General features: G+C 33.4%; 1 protein-coding gene across 3 annotated transcripts in view; it reads left to right on the forward strand.

Moving 5' to 3' along the window:
• GNAQ (G protein subunit alpha q) overlaps window positions 1–18,160 on the forward strand; it is a 399,842-nt gene that overhangs the window by 292,118 nt on the left and 89,564 nt on the right. For all 3 annotated transcript variants that reach the window (XM_003761855.4, XM_031945503.1, XM_031945502.1), the window contains exons 4-5: window positions 8,356–8,484; window positions 13,641–13,770. In XM_003761855.4, the coding sequence (XP_003761903.1) occupies window positions 8,356–8,484; window positions 13,641–13,770 (259 nt within the window). The remainder of the gene's footprint in view (window positions 1–8,355; window positions 8,485–13,640; window positions 13,771–18,160) is intronic.

Raw genomic sequence — 18,160 nt, forward strand, 5'->3', positions numbered from 1 at the left:
TTGGTGAGTTCAAATTTGACCTCAGATACTTATTAACTGCAAGACCATGGACTTATTAGCTGTATGAGCCTAGGCAAATCATTTGACCCTCTTTGCTTGAATTTCCCTATCTGTAAATTGAGCTAGAAAAGGAAATAAGTACTCCAGTATCTGCCAGGACAACTCTAGATGGAGCCACAAAGAGTCAGATATAACCAAAAAACAACTGAAATAGAAAAATATAAACTTGGAATAAATCACTTTAAAATTGTAACAATGCCTCTAGTACTTACCTCACAGAGTTGGGAACCTCAAATAAAATTATCAAAGCACTTTACACATTCAAAAGCATAATGTTATTATCATAAGTTTGCATTTGGAATATGCATCTCACATGCTTTAGTGCATATACTTTGCAGTGCTACAGTTCACCATCAGTTAATCAGTCAATAAATATTTATTAAGCACTTACTTTGTAGAAATAGGTAGGTGACACAGTGGATAGAGTCAGAAAGACCTGAATTCAGATACAACTTGAGCGTCTGTCTTGGGAAAATCATCTAATCTCTATTTGCCTTAGCTTTCTCATCTGTGAGATGGGCATAATAATAATACCCACACTCCCCCCAGGGATCAAATGAAACAATAATTATAAAGTGCTTAGCACAGTGCCTAGTACATAGTAAATACTAAGTGAAGCTAATGGTTTTCATCATCATCATAATTTGCCAGGTACTGAGCTAAGCAAATTCTATCCCTGTCTTCTCATCTTGGGTGACTTTTGCTTATGTTTTCCCATAACTCCTGCATTTAATATACTAGTAAGTCTTCCTCCAATTGTAAGGAAATTATTAAAGGACAACACGGGTTGTCTATCACTCAACACTACTACATGGCAAACCTGCCTCCCTTTCTAGCCATCCCTCTTATGATTACCCTCTTTTTGTATAGCATTTACACAGTTTTTCCTTGACAGCACATTACTACTCCCTCTCATAAACAGAATAAAGCGGCACATGAAAAGCCATTGCATAGACAGATATATAATGGCCCTTTTGTAGTTGTCAATACTAAAGAATGGGACCTACAAATTCTAGTTCTTCCATGCCATGATCGAATCAACCTTAGAAAGCATCTCATCCCACTCTTTGAATGATGAACAACTATCACATTTTCCCAACTTTTTTTTAAATAAAGAATTGCGATTTTTTTTTAAGGAGCATTAAGTGACATTTTATGTTGAAGAACTTTTTTTGGAGGGGGTAGTTTTAAGACTTCTCTATTCTGGCATTGATCATGAAGCTGTCAGTTATTTTAGTAATGTTTCACCTGTGCCATGTTAGCCATTGCTTCCTGACGTCAGGAAAGAGCTTCTGCCAGCCATTTGTTACACATACATCGCCTTGGTAATGTACCTTGTGCTTGTCCCCATAGCAACCCCCTGAGAATGACCTCAGCAGCCACCAGGAGTCATTTTTAAAAAACAAATTATAGCTATAATTAACTTTGTGAATTTACTCTGTGATATAAATTTGTTCAAACCTGGGCGGTTTTTTTTTTTTAAAAGGTTAAATGAATGGAATAATCTATGCCATCTCCCTTCCTTCTCTCCCACAGCAGCCTTTTTTTTATTGTATTCAGGGCTTACAAAACAATGAATGAGTACAATAAGGTTAAGAGATTGTAACTCCTGTATCTTTCTCAGAATGTGACAAATGAAACAGATACACTCCCTCTCTCCTGTCTCTCCAGCAGAGTAGGATGTGTTGTAAACATGAGCTACATACATTTTATCTCACTCCTGGAGAAATGGGCAATAAAGTTCATTCTGTAAAACAAGAGTTATCTATCTTTTTCAAAGGACATGCAAAAAACGCAGAGTGAAGAAAACACTCTGTGGGATGAAGAGTTGTTAACTCTAACCCTACCAGGACTATCACTAATCAGCCAGCATTTATTAAGTACTTGCTGTGTACCCGGTATATATAAAGATGGCTGGGAGGTACAGTGGACAGAGTAGTGGGCCTGAAATCAGGAAGATCTTAGTAAAAATCCAACCTCAGACACTGGCTGTGTGACCCTTCACTCTGCCTCAGTTTCCTCATCTTTAAAATAATCTGGAGAGAAAAATGGTAAATCACTCCATTATCTTTGTCAAGAAAACCCCAAATGGGGTCATAAATAGTCAGATATGGTTGAAACAACTTAGCAACAACAAATATACCAGGGATATGTTGTAAAATGGGAGAACTTCAACTTGTAGTAAGATCAGGAAATCAGCTCTTAATTAATTGTAGCTATATTATTCAATTTGTGAATGACCAAAAAGCAAAATTTTTATCCTGAGTAGATTTTCATATCCTTCAATTATTTTTTTAAAATGTATCAAGTATTTACCAAGTATAAATACTAAAGCAAGATTTACCAAAATGAATACCAAAGCAAGTTGTCCTCATATCTCAGAAGCTAACATTTTGGAAGGCAACATATATGGTGGAATGGTAACTAGAGAAGGGAGTTTTTCATCTGGGGAGAATGGATTGGATTGTCATTCCCTTTACAGTGACAATTGTAGTAGTAGTTTCTACTCTACTGTTTCCAGAGAAAGAGAAAGAAAAGGAAAGGGAGAAGCAGGGAGGTCAGCACACATATGGCAGGAGACTGAGGGTGAAATGCACAAGTGGGCCCTAACTGAATGGAATGTGAAATATGGTCTATGGCAGTGGTTCTCAAACTTTTGTTTTCAGTATCTTTATCCTATTAAAAATTATTGAGGATCTCTCCAAAGCATTTTTGTTTATCTGGGTTATATTTATAGACATTTACCATATTGGAAATAAAAACTATTTTGTAGACCCTCTAAAAGGGTTTCAGAGATCCCTAGGATTCTCTACCGGGGCCCTCAAACCTTTTAAATAGGAGGCCAGTTCACTGTACCTCAGATTGTTGGAGGCCAGACTATAGTAAAAACAAAAACTTTGTTTTGTGGGCCTTTAAATAAAGAAACTTCATAGTCCTGGGTGAGGGGGATAAACATCCTCTTTTGGCCCGCAGGCCGTAGTTTGAGGACTCTTGCTCTAGACCATATTTTGAGAACCACTGATCTAGGGCTTGACTAGATAAAGTGGATTAGGTGAGTTTGTATTAACTAACCAATCAGGACAAAGAAATCTTGTGATGAGGTATTGTGAATGGAACCCTCTGGATTCTAACTTTTTACAGAAGACCATTATGTAATTAAAATGTCGAGATGTTCTCTTTTTATATATTAGACTGGAATCTAATTTTAAATACTAAATTTCTTTGCCTCTTTATGCACATACAATTGCACTATATCTGAAAACAATAGGGTGATCTGTAATGGGCTGAGGCTTGAGTTAATGCACTGAGGTCCCAAGCACTTGAGGCTAAATAGTAATTGGACTACACTCTATTAATATACATGACTGGATAAAGAATGACCCCCGCCCACTCTCTGTGCAAGTCCTGATGTGTTGTATAGGATATGACGATTTTGGTAGGTGGAGGCAGAGAGACAGGAAGAGAAGCTGGGAGAGATTGGGCCTGGGTTCCATTCTCCTAGCTGCTGGTTGTGTGGCTGCGGGTCTAGCTAGCTTCTTGACTCACCTGCACACATTGCTATCGCCGATTCTCTTCCACCTCCGATCTTTCATCACTGAGAATAAAGAGTGACGATTTTCCCCTAACCTGAATTCCCGACTCCAGCTGATTTTAAAATACGCTGTCTTCCCAGTGATCATCCAGTTGAAAAAAAAATGTTTTTGTCAGGAATCTGGGGACTTGCCCAAAGGCTTATAAAATGTACGACTATATTACCAAATTAAAACAAAATATATTTTATTTGATCATTTGTTGTTTGGATTTACTTTATTAAAGACTAAGTATCTAGAGTATTATTTTGCCAACTGTCTGCAAATTTAGTTCTCAAAGGGATATTAAGTTTATATAACAGCACAGTGGTTTGGTCTTGGAGTCTGAAAGATATTTGTCCCACCTATTAGCTTTGTGAATGTGGGCAAGCCATTTGAACTCCATATGACTCCTTAGAATTAAACAGCTAAGTTATAGATGAGCAATTGTGTTGGTGAAATAGTTCTTTCTTATACCAAGAGTTCCCTCCATTGACAAAATTATAGCTCCTTCAAGTATTAAGTCAAAGATTTTGAAGGAGGTCAAGACTATAATCACACATTCTTTTAGCATACTTCCCATATACCAAAGCATTGTTAAAAGACCTAGAGTGTTGAACTTTTATGAAATTTGTATGTTGTTCAGTATTTCATAGGTCAGACAGCTACTCTGCTATCCTACCAAGATGCAGGAGGAAAAAAAAATAGGTTTCTTGCAAACTGGTCCTCTACATTTTGGAACATCTTGGACATTCAGATGACTTAAATCATGACTTCATATTTATAGATAGACATGATTTATTTTATTTTTATTTATTTATTTAAAGTCAGGAATTAAAATCAGGTACCATGTATAAATGCATCTAAGGTTCTTTCCTGTTCCTTAGGAATCCATTTTCTCTTACTGAACTGAGATTGAGTTTGACCAAGATTCCCAGGCTTCACTGTGACAAAATGACGTCCCACTTAATGTGCTTTTTCTCTGTAAGCCCCATGCACAATTGAATATCAAAGTTTGTTAGAAAGAGGAGTATCAAAGGATAGTCTGTGGATTCACATATTAGTAGAGTCTTTGTGAAACTGAGTCAGTGCATGAACACACAAGTTCATAAAGCAAAAGAATGATTTAACCAATGGCCAAAGAATATCAGGAAAAACAACATTGAAATATGTCAAGACCCCTGATTAGTGCAGTAATCAGTTTTGATTTCCAAAGACTAATAGCAAAACTTACTTCCTTTCTTTAAGCAGCAAAGTAGTGGACTACCTGCAAAATGAACTATATATTGTCAGAGGTGGTTGATGTATCAATTTGCTATATTTAACTGTGCTTCTTTGTTATAAGGAAGGATTTTATTGAGGGCTTGGTGAGAAAGATAGGTAGAAACAGTCTTGGAGATGTGACAATGATGTTTTTAAATAGAACAACAATAAAACATTTGTTTTTTTAAAAAGAAATTTAATGTCAAGCTTTTTGCAATCACAAAAAGAATTCTTGCCTTTCAAAAAACTCAGCATCCCAGATGTAATGGTAGTTCCCAGTATAATAAGGTAAGTAGGTAACCATTGATTATCCATTGAAGCAAATAGATTCTAGTGTAAATTTTCCAGTATAATTTCAAAGTTATTTAATTTCTCACAGTGTTGTTCTTTGTGCAATATGTAGCTGAATATATGCAGCACAGGTTTCAAAATGGATTTTTGTTTTAGCTTTTCAAAATAAAAATCAACACATGACAAACTGGAAAACTTCTCCGATTTTCTAAATCTATTAATGCTGCAACTCATATTTTTGTCCAGTTTGTAAATGTAACATGTAAGAAAAACCCCAGCTACTGAGACAAAGGAAGCATAGGAATTAGAAGAGAAAATCCTTTAGGACAGAGATTACTTTTACCTCTTTTTGTATCCCCAGTATTTAGCACAATTCCTAAGGTATATTATTTGCTTAATAGATGTTTATTAATTGATTGATTTTTGCGCTTAAAGGAAATCTATGTCATATACTTTGGAGAATCTTCAAACCCAAATACTATGTCCCAATTATACCTGTCAACACATAAAGACCACATTCTGAGACAGTGCTCATTGTTCCAAATCTAAAGTGTCACCTCTACCCTTACATTTCTTTTACCCTATTTCCTATCCTCCCTCCCCATCTGGAATCTCCATTTGCTCTCATATTTAAAGGAATTAGACTGTTTCAAAATAATCAGAGGAGTATAAACTGCTATCTTAAGAAACATTCCCCTATTCGAGGTTAGACCCAAAGGAATAATAATTAGTTACCTGGAAGAAGTCATTGAATGATGCTGTAGAAGATTGGATCTATGATTTCAAAAGTATAGAGAAACCTGGATCTGTCCCCATGAGGATCCTCTCTCTACAACTTCTCTATAACTTACATATTTAGAGAATGCTGCCTCTGAATAATGGATTTCAAAAAGGGGATCTCATTGGAGCAGCTAGATAGTGCAGTGGATAAAGCACCAGCCCTGGAGTCAGGAGAACCTGAATTCAGATCCAGACATTTAATACTTACTAGCTATGTGACCCTGGATAAGTCACTTAATTGCCTCACACAAATAAATGAATGAATAAAAACAAAAAGGATTTTTTTTTTCCTTCTGTAGTCAGAGAAGCGCCTGTGTTATAGTGGCTAAAGAGTTAGCCTGGGAGCAAGGAAGACCCCAGTTTAAGTCCTACCTCTGACAGATAATTTCATGTGATCCTGATGAGCAAGTCATTTAACCTTTTAGTGCCTTTGGAACTTTATTGTTAAGTTGCAGAGTTAGTAGTCTGAGTTAGTAGAGGAGTTTTCACATCTTGGATTTCTCTATGGGAATGAAATCCAGATCCAGTCTTATCCTTTCATTAATAGGAACTCATTCCTTCCTTTGAGGGACTGAAGTTGATTAGAAAGTAAGTGGAATGCTTTAATGGAACACTTTAAAATCTTCTAAGCAAGTAAAAACATATATTAAGAATTTCCATGCTGCAAAAAGGATATAGTTCTTATTCCAAGAAGGTCATTTAATATATATTTCATTTGAGCAAGTTGCCTGATTTTTCTGGGCTTTTATTTTTCATCTATTAACTAAGATGGTTTTAGGGATTGCTAATGACCCCTTCCAAATCTAAGATCTAAAATCCTCTGATGAGGGTGTCTTTTAAGGTCTCTTCAACCCCAGAACTCTGTGAGTTGACAGATTCTTAATGCTTCATGATATGATAGTGCAAAACAGAAGAGTATTTGGGCGGGAGGGAAGAGAAGAAAGCCATGTGATAGGTATAAAAGCTATACTAAAACTGTTTCTGTGTAGAGATTATGGTCATAGTATTTTCACTGGTATTATTTATGTATTTTAGTTCCATAACTTTGGAAGGATTTGTAGTTTTTTCTTTTCTAAATCTCAAATCACTAGGGTTTGTTTATTGGTTTTAGCTATTCTGTTTTTGGTTTAAGGCTTATTTGTGATTTTCTTTTTTTAAATAATAGGTTTTTTTTTACATTTCAAAATACATGCTATGCAAAGATAGTTTTCAACATCCACCCTTGCAAAACCTTGTGTTCCAAATGTTTCTCCCTTCCTCCTCCCCCTCTCCTAGACAACAAGTAATCCAATATAGATTTTAAAATGTGCAATTCTTCTAAACACATTTCCTTATTTGTGATTTCCAAAATGAGTTAAGTATTTTAAAATTATGAATCTTAAAATTTTAGAGCCGACATCCAGAAACTGTGGGGGGAAAGTGACCTATTCAAGAAGAAAAAAGACCATCTAAATGCATCATTCTGTTCTTCCCAGGACCTAAGAAAATTACATTAATTTTGGAGTCACTTAGGTACCATTTAGAATGGTATACCTGTATTTTGTATCTCCTCAGAATACCTCCAGTTATAACAAGTGATGTCCTTTAAAACTCCTAAATACAATTAACTTTCATTCATTTTAATTTAATAAATGTATATAATGGAGCACTTTGGAATATATAGAGGAAACCTGGAGGGGCCACAGAATCAAATGAATTCCAATAGATGATGTTTCTGTCCCAAGAGGAGATTACTGATTCATTACAGTGCTATAAGTATATTAGCTGCTATCCTAAGAGTTTCGTATCAATAATGCATTTTCTTAAGTGTCTAGTTTTAAGAGCAACTTTGACATTAGAGCATATTGAATTAAAAATTTGTTCCTTTTGGGGAATAATAAGGTTTATCCAAAGGAAATTACTCTAGTATCCTGCAGATAGACTAGCTAGTATTCATTCAGTTTTGTCAACTTTGGCAATCAGTGGTGAAAATAACAATTATAGATGAAATCCACAAATAATCCAAAAAACACATTAGCTTTATCTTCTTCTGCATCCCAACCCCCTATCAGAGCTGCTAACTAGCAAAGAAATGAGGTGATTTCATTTTAATTTCCTGTTTCCTCTTCTCCTTGAATCACATCTGAATTTGTCCCAATAAATAATAAAATAGTCCAAAGGTGACAAGAGGAAGGAGACAAAATATGAAAACTGGGTAATTACAAACTGTATATTTATCCTCCTAATAACTGAAAGTTTATTCTTTCCTTTATACCTCTCAGATATCCCTTCTTTCTTCTCAGCTCTCTCTTCCTTTTTTTCTTCCTCCCATCTTTGTCTTCCCACCCTTTCTCTTAATGGAATTTGGTATTATGGTGTCACTGATATCACTATTGTTTCTTCCCACCTGTAGCTATCTTAACGACTTGGACCGTGTAGCAGATCCTGCCTATTTGCCTACTCAACAAGATGTCCTTAGAGTTCGAGTCCCCACTACAGGGATCATTGAATACCCCTTTGATTTACAAAGCGTCATTTTCAGGTAGTAATCTAGTCCCTAAAACCCATTTTTGAATTATGTCATGTATAAAATGAAAATTTGTTAAATGAAAATGAAAGCTTGTGTAGGTCTAAGGAAACTATATGAGAAAAACTGATTAACTGTGAATTTATTTTAAACTGTCCTTTAATTATCATTATGATTCTGATAATTAAAAATAATCTTTCCTTTTTTACTCTACTTTATTAATCTGTCAACAGAGAAAATTTTGTTTATAAAGATTTTCATATTGGCTTTCCTTAACTTAATTTCTGTTCCAAATACAGGACTTTTGACAAAGATAGTCTTGATTAAATAAACCTCATGGTTGATTGAATACCCATGAAGGGAGAAATAGAAGAAAGTTTATGTTTGTAGGAAGTGGACTTAAACTCAAATGGATAAATATTGATTCTATTCTTATATAAATTCATATTAACTGTGAGCAACTTATCCATTATTGGAAGTACATAAGGTGTGTTTTGATGCTTTTATGAGGCTATCAATAGGAAAAATTGTATGTTACAGAGATTTTCATATTGCCTTTCAATTAACTTCTACCACATGCAGGATTTTTGAATACTAATCAAATTACTTTAAAAAAAAACATTTATTTATAAAGTTGAATATTTTAAAGTGTACATAACATTTGTTGACTCATAGGGATTAGTTGGGCTCATGTTACAGAGGAAATGAGAAATAAACTGTCTCCCATCAATGATTTTTGACCGATGATAATTTTAAAATAATATCCTGTGGGTTTTTCCCAAAAATAAGGAGAAAATAAAGTATGTAGATATAGCTCTGTTTAATCTCTTCTTCTACAGTCATTTGGTTATACTCCTAATTAGAATCCAACTCTCATTATACTTTGAGAAATGAAGAGCTGTTATCTGTGGTAATTTGTCACCTTAAATATGTGTCTAAGCAAGAATATATAAAGTTCCCTATGGATGTATCCTCTTCCAGTGTATCTAAAAGGAAAATATAGGCTAATTAAACCTAGTCAGGTCTTTTATCATCCTATACTAGTTTAGGACCTGCTTTTTCTAAACTATTTTTTACCCTTTGTCTCATGGTTACCACTAGTTGCCAGAAGAGTCACCATAAAACAGTGACCAAGTGGAATAGCTTCTTGGTCTTGAAGACATAGCATTTTAAAGATCTGCGTTTTTAAGATTCATGTTTTAATTATTGGTTCATGTCATGAAAGATTTTGAGAAAAAAATAACAAAATATGCAAAAAACAAATTTAAAAATGGAAATTTTGATCTTTAAGACACTTGGCATATGTGACTGACTGATCATCAATCCAGATTATTCTTTATTTCATATTTCACAAATTCATCAATCAAAACATTTTTAGTAACATGATTCTGCTCTAGAAAATGTAATGTGTAACAAGGATAATCAAATACCACCAATAATAGGTTTTTTGTAGAATTGATCTGGAAATAAATTATGTGGGATGAAAAAATCTACTCTGGTTCAGATTTAAGCACCTAACAGCTGTTTTTTTTTGTTTGTTTGTTTGTTTTCCCCCAGGTTGAGATCATAGAGAAGTGTTTTAACATTTATAGTGTTCTACAAAGACCTAAAAATATTCTATTTTGATAACCTCCTCCATTTATTGTTCTCCTTATCTTTACTGTCTATCATCTTATGTCTTTTCTTTCCTATTTTTAGAGGTACATTTATAGAGTTCTTTAAAGATTCCAAAACTCTTTCCTCCAAATGATCTTTTGAGATAAGTAACATATAATTATTAAAATGATTAAATGGGGAAACTGAGATATCTAGGGAGATGATGACCTTCCTAAGTTATATGGGTACTAATTGATAGGAACTGGCATTTCAATGCAGGTCTGTTTCTAAGTTCAGTTATCTTTTTTCTATACCCTGCTCCTAGAATCAAAATTTGTGGAAACATTCTTTAAATCTTTAATTTATATTTGGCTCTATCAACTAAAAGTCATTATACTAAGATAAATTCATCAAGGGTCTTACTTGTTAAGTTTTACATCTAATTTAATTTAGTAGAAGAACTTTAAGAATAGTTTTCTTTTGGTTATACATTCACATCCACATTTGAATTTGGCATCATTCATTAAAATGAAAACATATATCTAGCCTATACCACAATTGTGAGGGCCTTTTCCTTATGACTAAATAATCAAATCACTGAATCATTCCACAGAATTTTCTGCTTCCTATTTGCAGTAATGTGGGATCCAATCTGGATCCTACAAATTAAGATTGTGGCTCATTTGTTGACTGTAATCCTTGTTACATGATTTCCTAGCACATTTGTTTTCATGATAGTCTGCCTCCAATAATCTACTATCCTTAACTTTTCATCATTTGTATATTATTCTTTCACTTAAATACTGAGTATATATATACTTCTGTTATTCACATTTTATTCTAGATCAATATTCCAGTATGTAAATCTTCAGCACAGGAAATTTAACATTTTTGATCTGATCATTATGATCATACCCTCATTTTTTTTCAAATGTGGGTTGGGCCGCTTTGCCTTTTTGTTCATGTTACCTTGCTGAATTTGGTGACTGAGGTAACTGAATTTTTGACTGAGTATTCCACTGCTTTCTCAATCTTTAAGACCATTGGCTTAGGTACCCATAAAGCCCCTGAAGATTTTCTTGGAATTCTAAGAGATCAGCTATTTTCTAATATAAGAAGGAAGGAAGGAAGGAACGTAGGAAGGAAGGAAGGAAGGAAGGAAGGAAGGAAGGAAGGAAGGAAGGAAGGAAAGAGAAAAAAAGAGGGAGAAAGAGAGAGAAAGGAAGATCCACAGACAGATAGATAAATATATATATATATGTCTGAGGTATTTACCACCAATTATTATTTCTTTTCTTCCTCAGAGCAATGGAGTTCTGCCTCTAAAGTAGCCATTAGGGAAAATAGATCTTGTTGGATGACTTTGTGGATCTTGATTTGACCCAATTCTACATACAACTTTCTTGCTTTAGTTGTATCTACCATTAATCTCCTCAACAAAAATCAATGTCCTCTGGATTTATCCTGTTATACACTTATTCCTACCATTTTCCCCAAAAGAAGTTAATTTCCTCTTGTAGTTCATACAGACACAATGTTCAGAGACTTTTTTTATGTTTTTATTGAAATTATCAAATAGTATGTATACAATCAATAACTGAAAAGGGGCTGGCTGAAAAACTATATGTGTGTAACAAGTATTTTTCTCTAAATCCTTCTTATTATGTGGAATATTTTGATTCTTTGCTAAATTAGCATTTATTTCCTTATCTCAGGGAAATTTAATATATTGACAGAGATTTATTTTTGTTTAACTTTCAGTCATGATTTAGCATATTAGGTTAATAAATATGGTTGTTGTCTAATTAACTTTAGTAAAAATTCTATGTCAGAAATTATTGCCCAGCCTCCTTATGGTAGGCTCCTGATATATATCAAAGGAATGTTGAATGTTCAGGCAGCGAAAAAACTGCTACAACAGTAGGCTCCCTTTGCCATTTCCTCTGCCTCAGACTAGGTTGTCCCAGAAAAGGTGAGATTTCTGTCATACTATTATAAGAATGATAAATCAAACTGAATGCCTCATCGATAGGAGGATCAGTAACATCTTAAAAGTAAACAAAAGTTACAAAAGTAACAACTTAAAAGTAAATAACTATTACATTAATTAATTGGCATAATTAGAATAGATCAGAATTTTTATGCCTGTGTTATAGGAGAGGAAGCTAAAGTTCAGCAAGTTTTCTCCAGGATGTTCAACATGTGGTAAAACCAGGACTAAAACTTAGAAATTTCTGACATTCATTATTTCTGAATTTTCATTGGAAGCATCATACTATTTGACTTGATAGTAAATGTGAACTTTTTAAAAATTCAATTTAATTTTATTTTATTTTAAATTTCAAATTCTCTCCCCTTCCTTATCTATTGAGAGGTCAAGGAAAAGAAAAAATTACAAATATGTATAATCATGTAAAACAACTGTAGATGTGAACATTTTGCCAAAAAAAATCATTTGCAAGGAAATTTAAATTCATTTCTAAGTCATGTCCTTTATTCCTTAAGGAAGATATAAAATTGGACTATTTACTTTTAATGAACAAACCTTTTCAGGCTAGAAAAAAACCAGAATGTCATGTTTTATCATACATGATAATATTTTTGAATATTTGTGTTCAGATGTCTATGACATACAAGGTATTTCTTATTGCGTATGGCCAAAGACACAGAATACTAAAGTTTTTTTTTTTTCTTATTTCAGGTCAGGGTCATATACTTAAATGCATAATTATTGATGTCTGAATTTTATTGAACTTTTAAAAGAATGAAACAATGACCTTCCCCTTCTTAACACATAACAAATTATTATTAAATAATACAGTTAATTCTGTTTTCTGGCATTCAATTGATTAGCAACTCTCATTAAGACTCTAATGGACTCTTTCACCTTGAAAGTATGGTGATCATTATTGTTTATTAAAATATCATTGTAGCCACCTTAAGGATAAGTACCTTTATATTATCAAAGAAATATTAAATTATCTGCTCTACAGTTTTAGAACTAATACTGATTGATTTAGTGTATTTTATTTTCTTGGTTTCATTCTTTTAAAACTGGTTGCCTTTGCAACAATCTACTGTGATTCCAATTTTGAAGAATACTACTCACATCATAATAGAAAGACAATGATCTAGCATGTAAATGAGACATGCATTTTTGCATATGGGAATTTATTTTGATCTGTTATACTTTTTTTCTACCTGGATTTTGTTCTTCATTTCACTTTTTTTCCAGTAGAGGAGTACTGGGAGGGAGAAAACAAATGCTTGAGAATTGAAAAAAGATAAAAAGAATAATAAAACTAATGGCCTATGTATGATATATATAGTAGTTTTCTATTAACTAATATATTTGATTACTCAAAACACTCCTCTTTCCAACTTACCACACAGATTGACATTCATTCAATGACTACTTGTTGAATTTACTATCACTTTCTGAAAACAAGTTGTTTCTTTTTTCAAATTACACCCCACTATTTGTATTAGTGAACAAAATTCCCTAAGTAAACATGTATTGATTTTTCTTAAGTTTTCCTTACCTGAAATTGATCTGTAATTTTTCACCCATACAGAATGGTGGATGTTGGGGGCCAAAGATCAGAAAGAAGAAAATGGATACACTGCTTTGAAAATGTCACCTCTATTATGTTCCTAGTAGCCCTTAGTGAATATGATCAAGTTCTTGTGGAGTCAGACAATGAGGTAAGTGCACACTGGGAAATGCTACTAATCCATCATATTCTTAGTACATAATAGAAGTGATGGTGGTGATGTGTATATGATTGTGGCTGTGAGAAAAGGAGAGGAAGAGAGAGTGAGAACAGAAAAAACAAATGTTCTCTCCTGATCTCTTGCTAGCTGATTTGGGAATCTATTTAATATTCAACAAAAAACCCACTTATATGTCCAATTTAGAGGCCTATGTGTACTTAAACTTTTGAGAAACCATAGTGTGTATTTATTTATATACATAAATATGTGTCTCTATTTGCACATACATAGTATGTGTTTATTATAGAAGCATATATGTATAATTTGAACATGTATATTTATATGTCCTAAATCAAGTCGGTTTTACCAGAATGTAGGAACAGATATGGTTGCAATTTTAATTTTAACCCCTTGCACTCACTTCACTTCAAAAAGCACTCAGTTCTTCCATGTTCCAGACACATTGACAAATGACAATAACAGCCATGTGAAAGTCAGTATAATAGCCTTCATATAAATTTTTAGATAGCTTCCTTTGAATGGTAGATCTGGGTATCTTATGGTCTGGTAATTAACATAAGATATAATTAACCTGGGATTTTTGTTTGTTTTTTGGTTTTGTTTTGTTTTGTTTTATCAGTGATGGACAGATAGTCCTGAAGAGAATCTGAAGTTTGATTTTTTTTTTTTTTTGAGATGAGGATGACTCTGTAGCTAAGCCAATTTAGGGATATTATGAGACACTTTAAGGATTTGGTTCTCTGCTTTTGTAGATTGTTCAGGAATTTTTTAGAATGTTGCCTTGTTTAACCTGTTCTAAGTTTTTAGAGATTTGTTCTCATGTCTTGAATTTGGGAGCAAAAAGATGAAAACAAATGATACACTACTAGGAAGAATTATTTTGCAAATGTTTAAATTGTTTTGTGACTGTTTTCTCTGTACATGAAAAGATGTTAGTTAAAAATGGTTTACATGTGACATGGGATAAGACTTTTAATCACTTAAGTCTGAGCCCTTGGTTGGTGCAATCTAGGGAGATACTCATGGTGAATGCTGGAATCTATTTCTGTCATATTAACTTAGCTGAATGAGAATTCGTAACTCAGAGATTAGCAATAATTTGTGTGTGTGTGTGTGTGTGTGTGTGTGTGTGTGTGTGTATGCATGAACAAAAATAAAATATCCCAAGTGACAAACGCAACATGGAGTAAATGTAAAAGTTTCCTCTTTTGTTAACATAATTTAGGTATAGTTCCCTTATGCTTTGTAAGCTAATCAGGACTTCCAGGGTGAACTTATGTGCAGGATGTTTAAAGATAATATCTGGTGGAATAGTTAGTTCTGATTCAAAGGGGATTCTTGCAGAAAAGAAGAGGAAGCTCTTTGCCCTAAAGGGTTAGATTCAGTTAGGAAAATTTAGTCTGCTATTTGCAAAAGTTCATCTGTTTCATATATACATATTGAATTACCTTTATTTAAAGGTTAGAATATGTGAAAAAATTGGTATTGCGTCTTCCAAGGTTGACTGAGATAAACCTTGGTATATTCTCTGTGTTTACTCTCAAGCAAATAACATGTTTACAAGACATGTAGGAGCTGCTGGTCTCAGTTCATTTTAATTTTCTGTGTTTTTTGTTGTTGAAATTAACAAATATCCCATGTACAATATGCCAGCAATTCAGCATCACTTTGCCTTCTATAATATATCGTTGATAAAAGTTATATGAGTATCCCTTAAGTAGATCTACATCCTGAACATATTTGAAAGTAAAATATCAGGTACTGACCACATGCTTAATGTATGACATCCTTTGCCTAAATTTTTCTGCCTTTAGATTTCAAAAGTTTTGTCATGGTTCTTAGAATAAGTATCTGGATCAAGGAAATGCTTCTTTCTAAGAATGTGGTTTGTTCAGTTGTCCAACTGCCAACTCTTTGGATAATTCTCCTCCCTCCCACTAATAGACTGCTCCTTAGCAATAAAGAAAAGCAGCTAAACAAAGCCAGCTCTGAATCTATAGGCCACCTTTCTAACAAAAAGAACATGTACTTGGTTATCAGTCTGGATACCAAGCAAGATTGGACAATGTATTTGATCTGAATTCTGCTGTCTTTTAATGTTGTTTTTCTTTATAACGTTGTGATTGGTACAGATGTTTTTTCTTTGCTTCTACTTTCTTTGGTCATATAGTTTTGCATAAATCTCTCCATGCTCATATGAATTTTTTATTCATCTTTTCTTATACAGTACAGTAATATCACATAAATTAGTATTTATATTCCACAATTTATTCAAGCTATTAATTTCTCACTTGGTAAGTACTCACTTTGTTTCCATTTTTTTTTGTTACTCCAAAAATGCTGTTCTAAATATTTTGGTACATAATTAGGAGATAACATAAAAATATTATTTTTTATTTTATTTAATTCTATTTATTTATTTATTTATTTTGCTGAGGCAATTGGGGTTAAATCTGAGACCACATTTGAACTCAGGTCCTTCTGGCTTCAGGGCTGGTGCTCTATCCACAGCGCCACTTAGCTGCCCCTAAAATATTATTTTTAAAAAAGAAAAGAAATGTTCAATACCAAAAAAAAATATTTTGACATATATGGGAGTTTTTTTCCCATCTCTCACCTCTTTGGAGCATCTGCCCTAGTAGAAGAGTTATTGGATCAAATGGTATAAAACATTTAGTAACTTTTTTTTAAGTGTATCATTCTAAATTATTTTCCAGGACATTTGGACTATTTTGACAGCATATTAATGAGTTCTTTCAGCTTTGATGACTATTTCTATCTTTTGTCATCTTTGCCAGTTTTCTGGGTTTAATGTTAAATCTCAAGGTTGTTTCAATTTGCTTTTTTTTATTGTTGTTATCCAACTTTCCTATGTTTAGTACTCTGCAGCCTAATTTAAAACAAAGGAAATACCCATAACCACAGTAAAAAAGCTGACAGGAAGAATAAATTAACCTGAATAACTATTATCAAGTTTTAAATTAGATAACTTTTTGGCCCTTTTTATTTGTATCTATTTTTTTTCACTGTTTCTACATTTTATAGTTGTGGAAATAAGATTGGCAAAACAGGATAAGAAGGATGAGAGATGGGAAGATTCTCGGATGACTGAGGTTACAAATCTGAGGTTATGATCAAATGAAATAATATTTGTAAAGTGCTTCATACAGTACTCAGTACATGGTGAATGTTTATTACATCCATCCATCTTCCAAGCCTAACTGTCTGAGAAGATAGTGATATTTTTCACAGAATAATATTGGGCATTACAGTGAAGATATTTTCATTTTGAACAAGAGTATGATATGCCTGAAGGACATCCAGGAGATATTGAATGGGTAGCTGACAGTATATGAGTGAAATTCAAGAGAAATTCTGATTGGACTTATAGATTTAGGCATCACTATGCAAAAATGATGCTTAAACTGTAAATACGGATTAGAACTTTAAGAAATTGTATATAAAGAGAGAAAGAAGAAGGCTTAGAACAGAACTCTGATGGTTACCTACACTAAGATTGTAGGAAAAGAATGATGATCTGAAAAAGGAGAGCTCAGACAAGCAAGGGAACCAGGAAAAATCAATGTCAGGAAAACTAATGGAAGAGAGGGAAATGCTACTCGTTTTTCTGATCATATCTACAAATTCATTCCTGGTAGCAATGTGAGAACACTTTCATAAACGTGTTTCTATTTGGGCATTTCTTTTGAATTCTCCTTATTTATAAAGTTCTACCTCTCACTATCCCCCCTAAATCATTTAAGGATACTCATAGATAAGGAGTTCTATTTTTTCCTAAGGCTTAAAATATATATTCTGTGCATTGGTAGGGTAAAAATGAAAAGAAATTCCTGAAAGGTTGTCCTTAGGTTTGACATGTTCATCACTTTAAAGGAAATTTCTTTATTCCTCACCTTGTATATACTTACAAAAATGACCTGAGAACAGATTCTGATAGACCTGTTCTTATCCTGGAAAGGTAGAAAGAGTGAACAACTGAAAGCTGAAAGGGGAGAAAAAAGGAAGGAGACTTTGGATTGTGTCTTTGCTTTTGATTAAAAAAAAATACTCTGAATACCTTATACGTTAACTTTTGTATTGCTGTGCTTTTGTCTGTTCCAACTGAACAGACAAGTGGATTTTTCTGGAGCTTTTTGATATAAATTTCTGCATTTGCTCCATTCAGAAAGACCTCTCACTTGATCCATGTTTTCCCTCTAGCTATCATCTGCCCCATATTTCTCCTCTTTTTTTTATGGCTTAACTTAAAATGTCATCTATATAATAGGTGCTTAACTTAAGCACCTGGCTTAACTTAAAATGTCATGTATATAATAGGTGCCTCTCCTTCCTTTCCTCT

The sequence above is a fragment of the Sarcophilus harrisii genome, chromosome 1, assembly GCF_902635505.1.
Source record: "Sarcophilus harrisii chromosome 1, mSarHar1.11, whole genome shotgun sequence".
Lineage (NCBI taxonomy): Eukaryota > Metazoa > Chordata > Mammalia > Dasyuromorphia > Dasyuridae > Sarcophilus > Sarcophilus harrisii.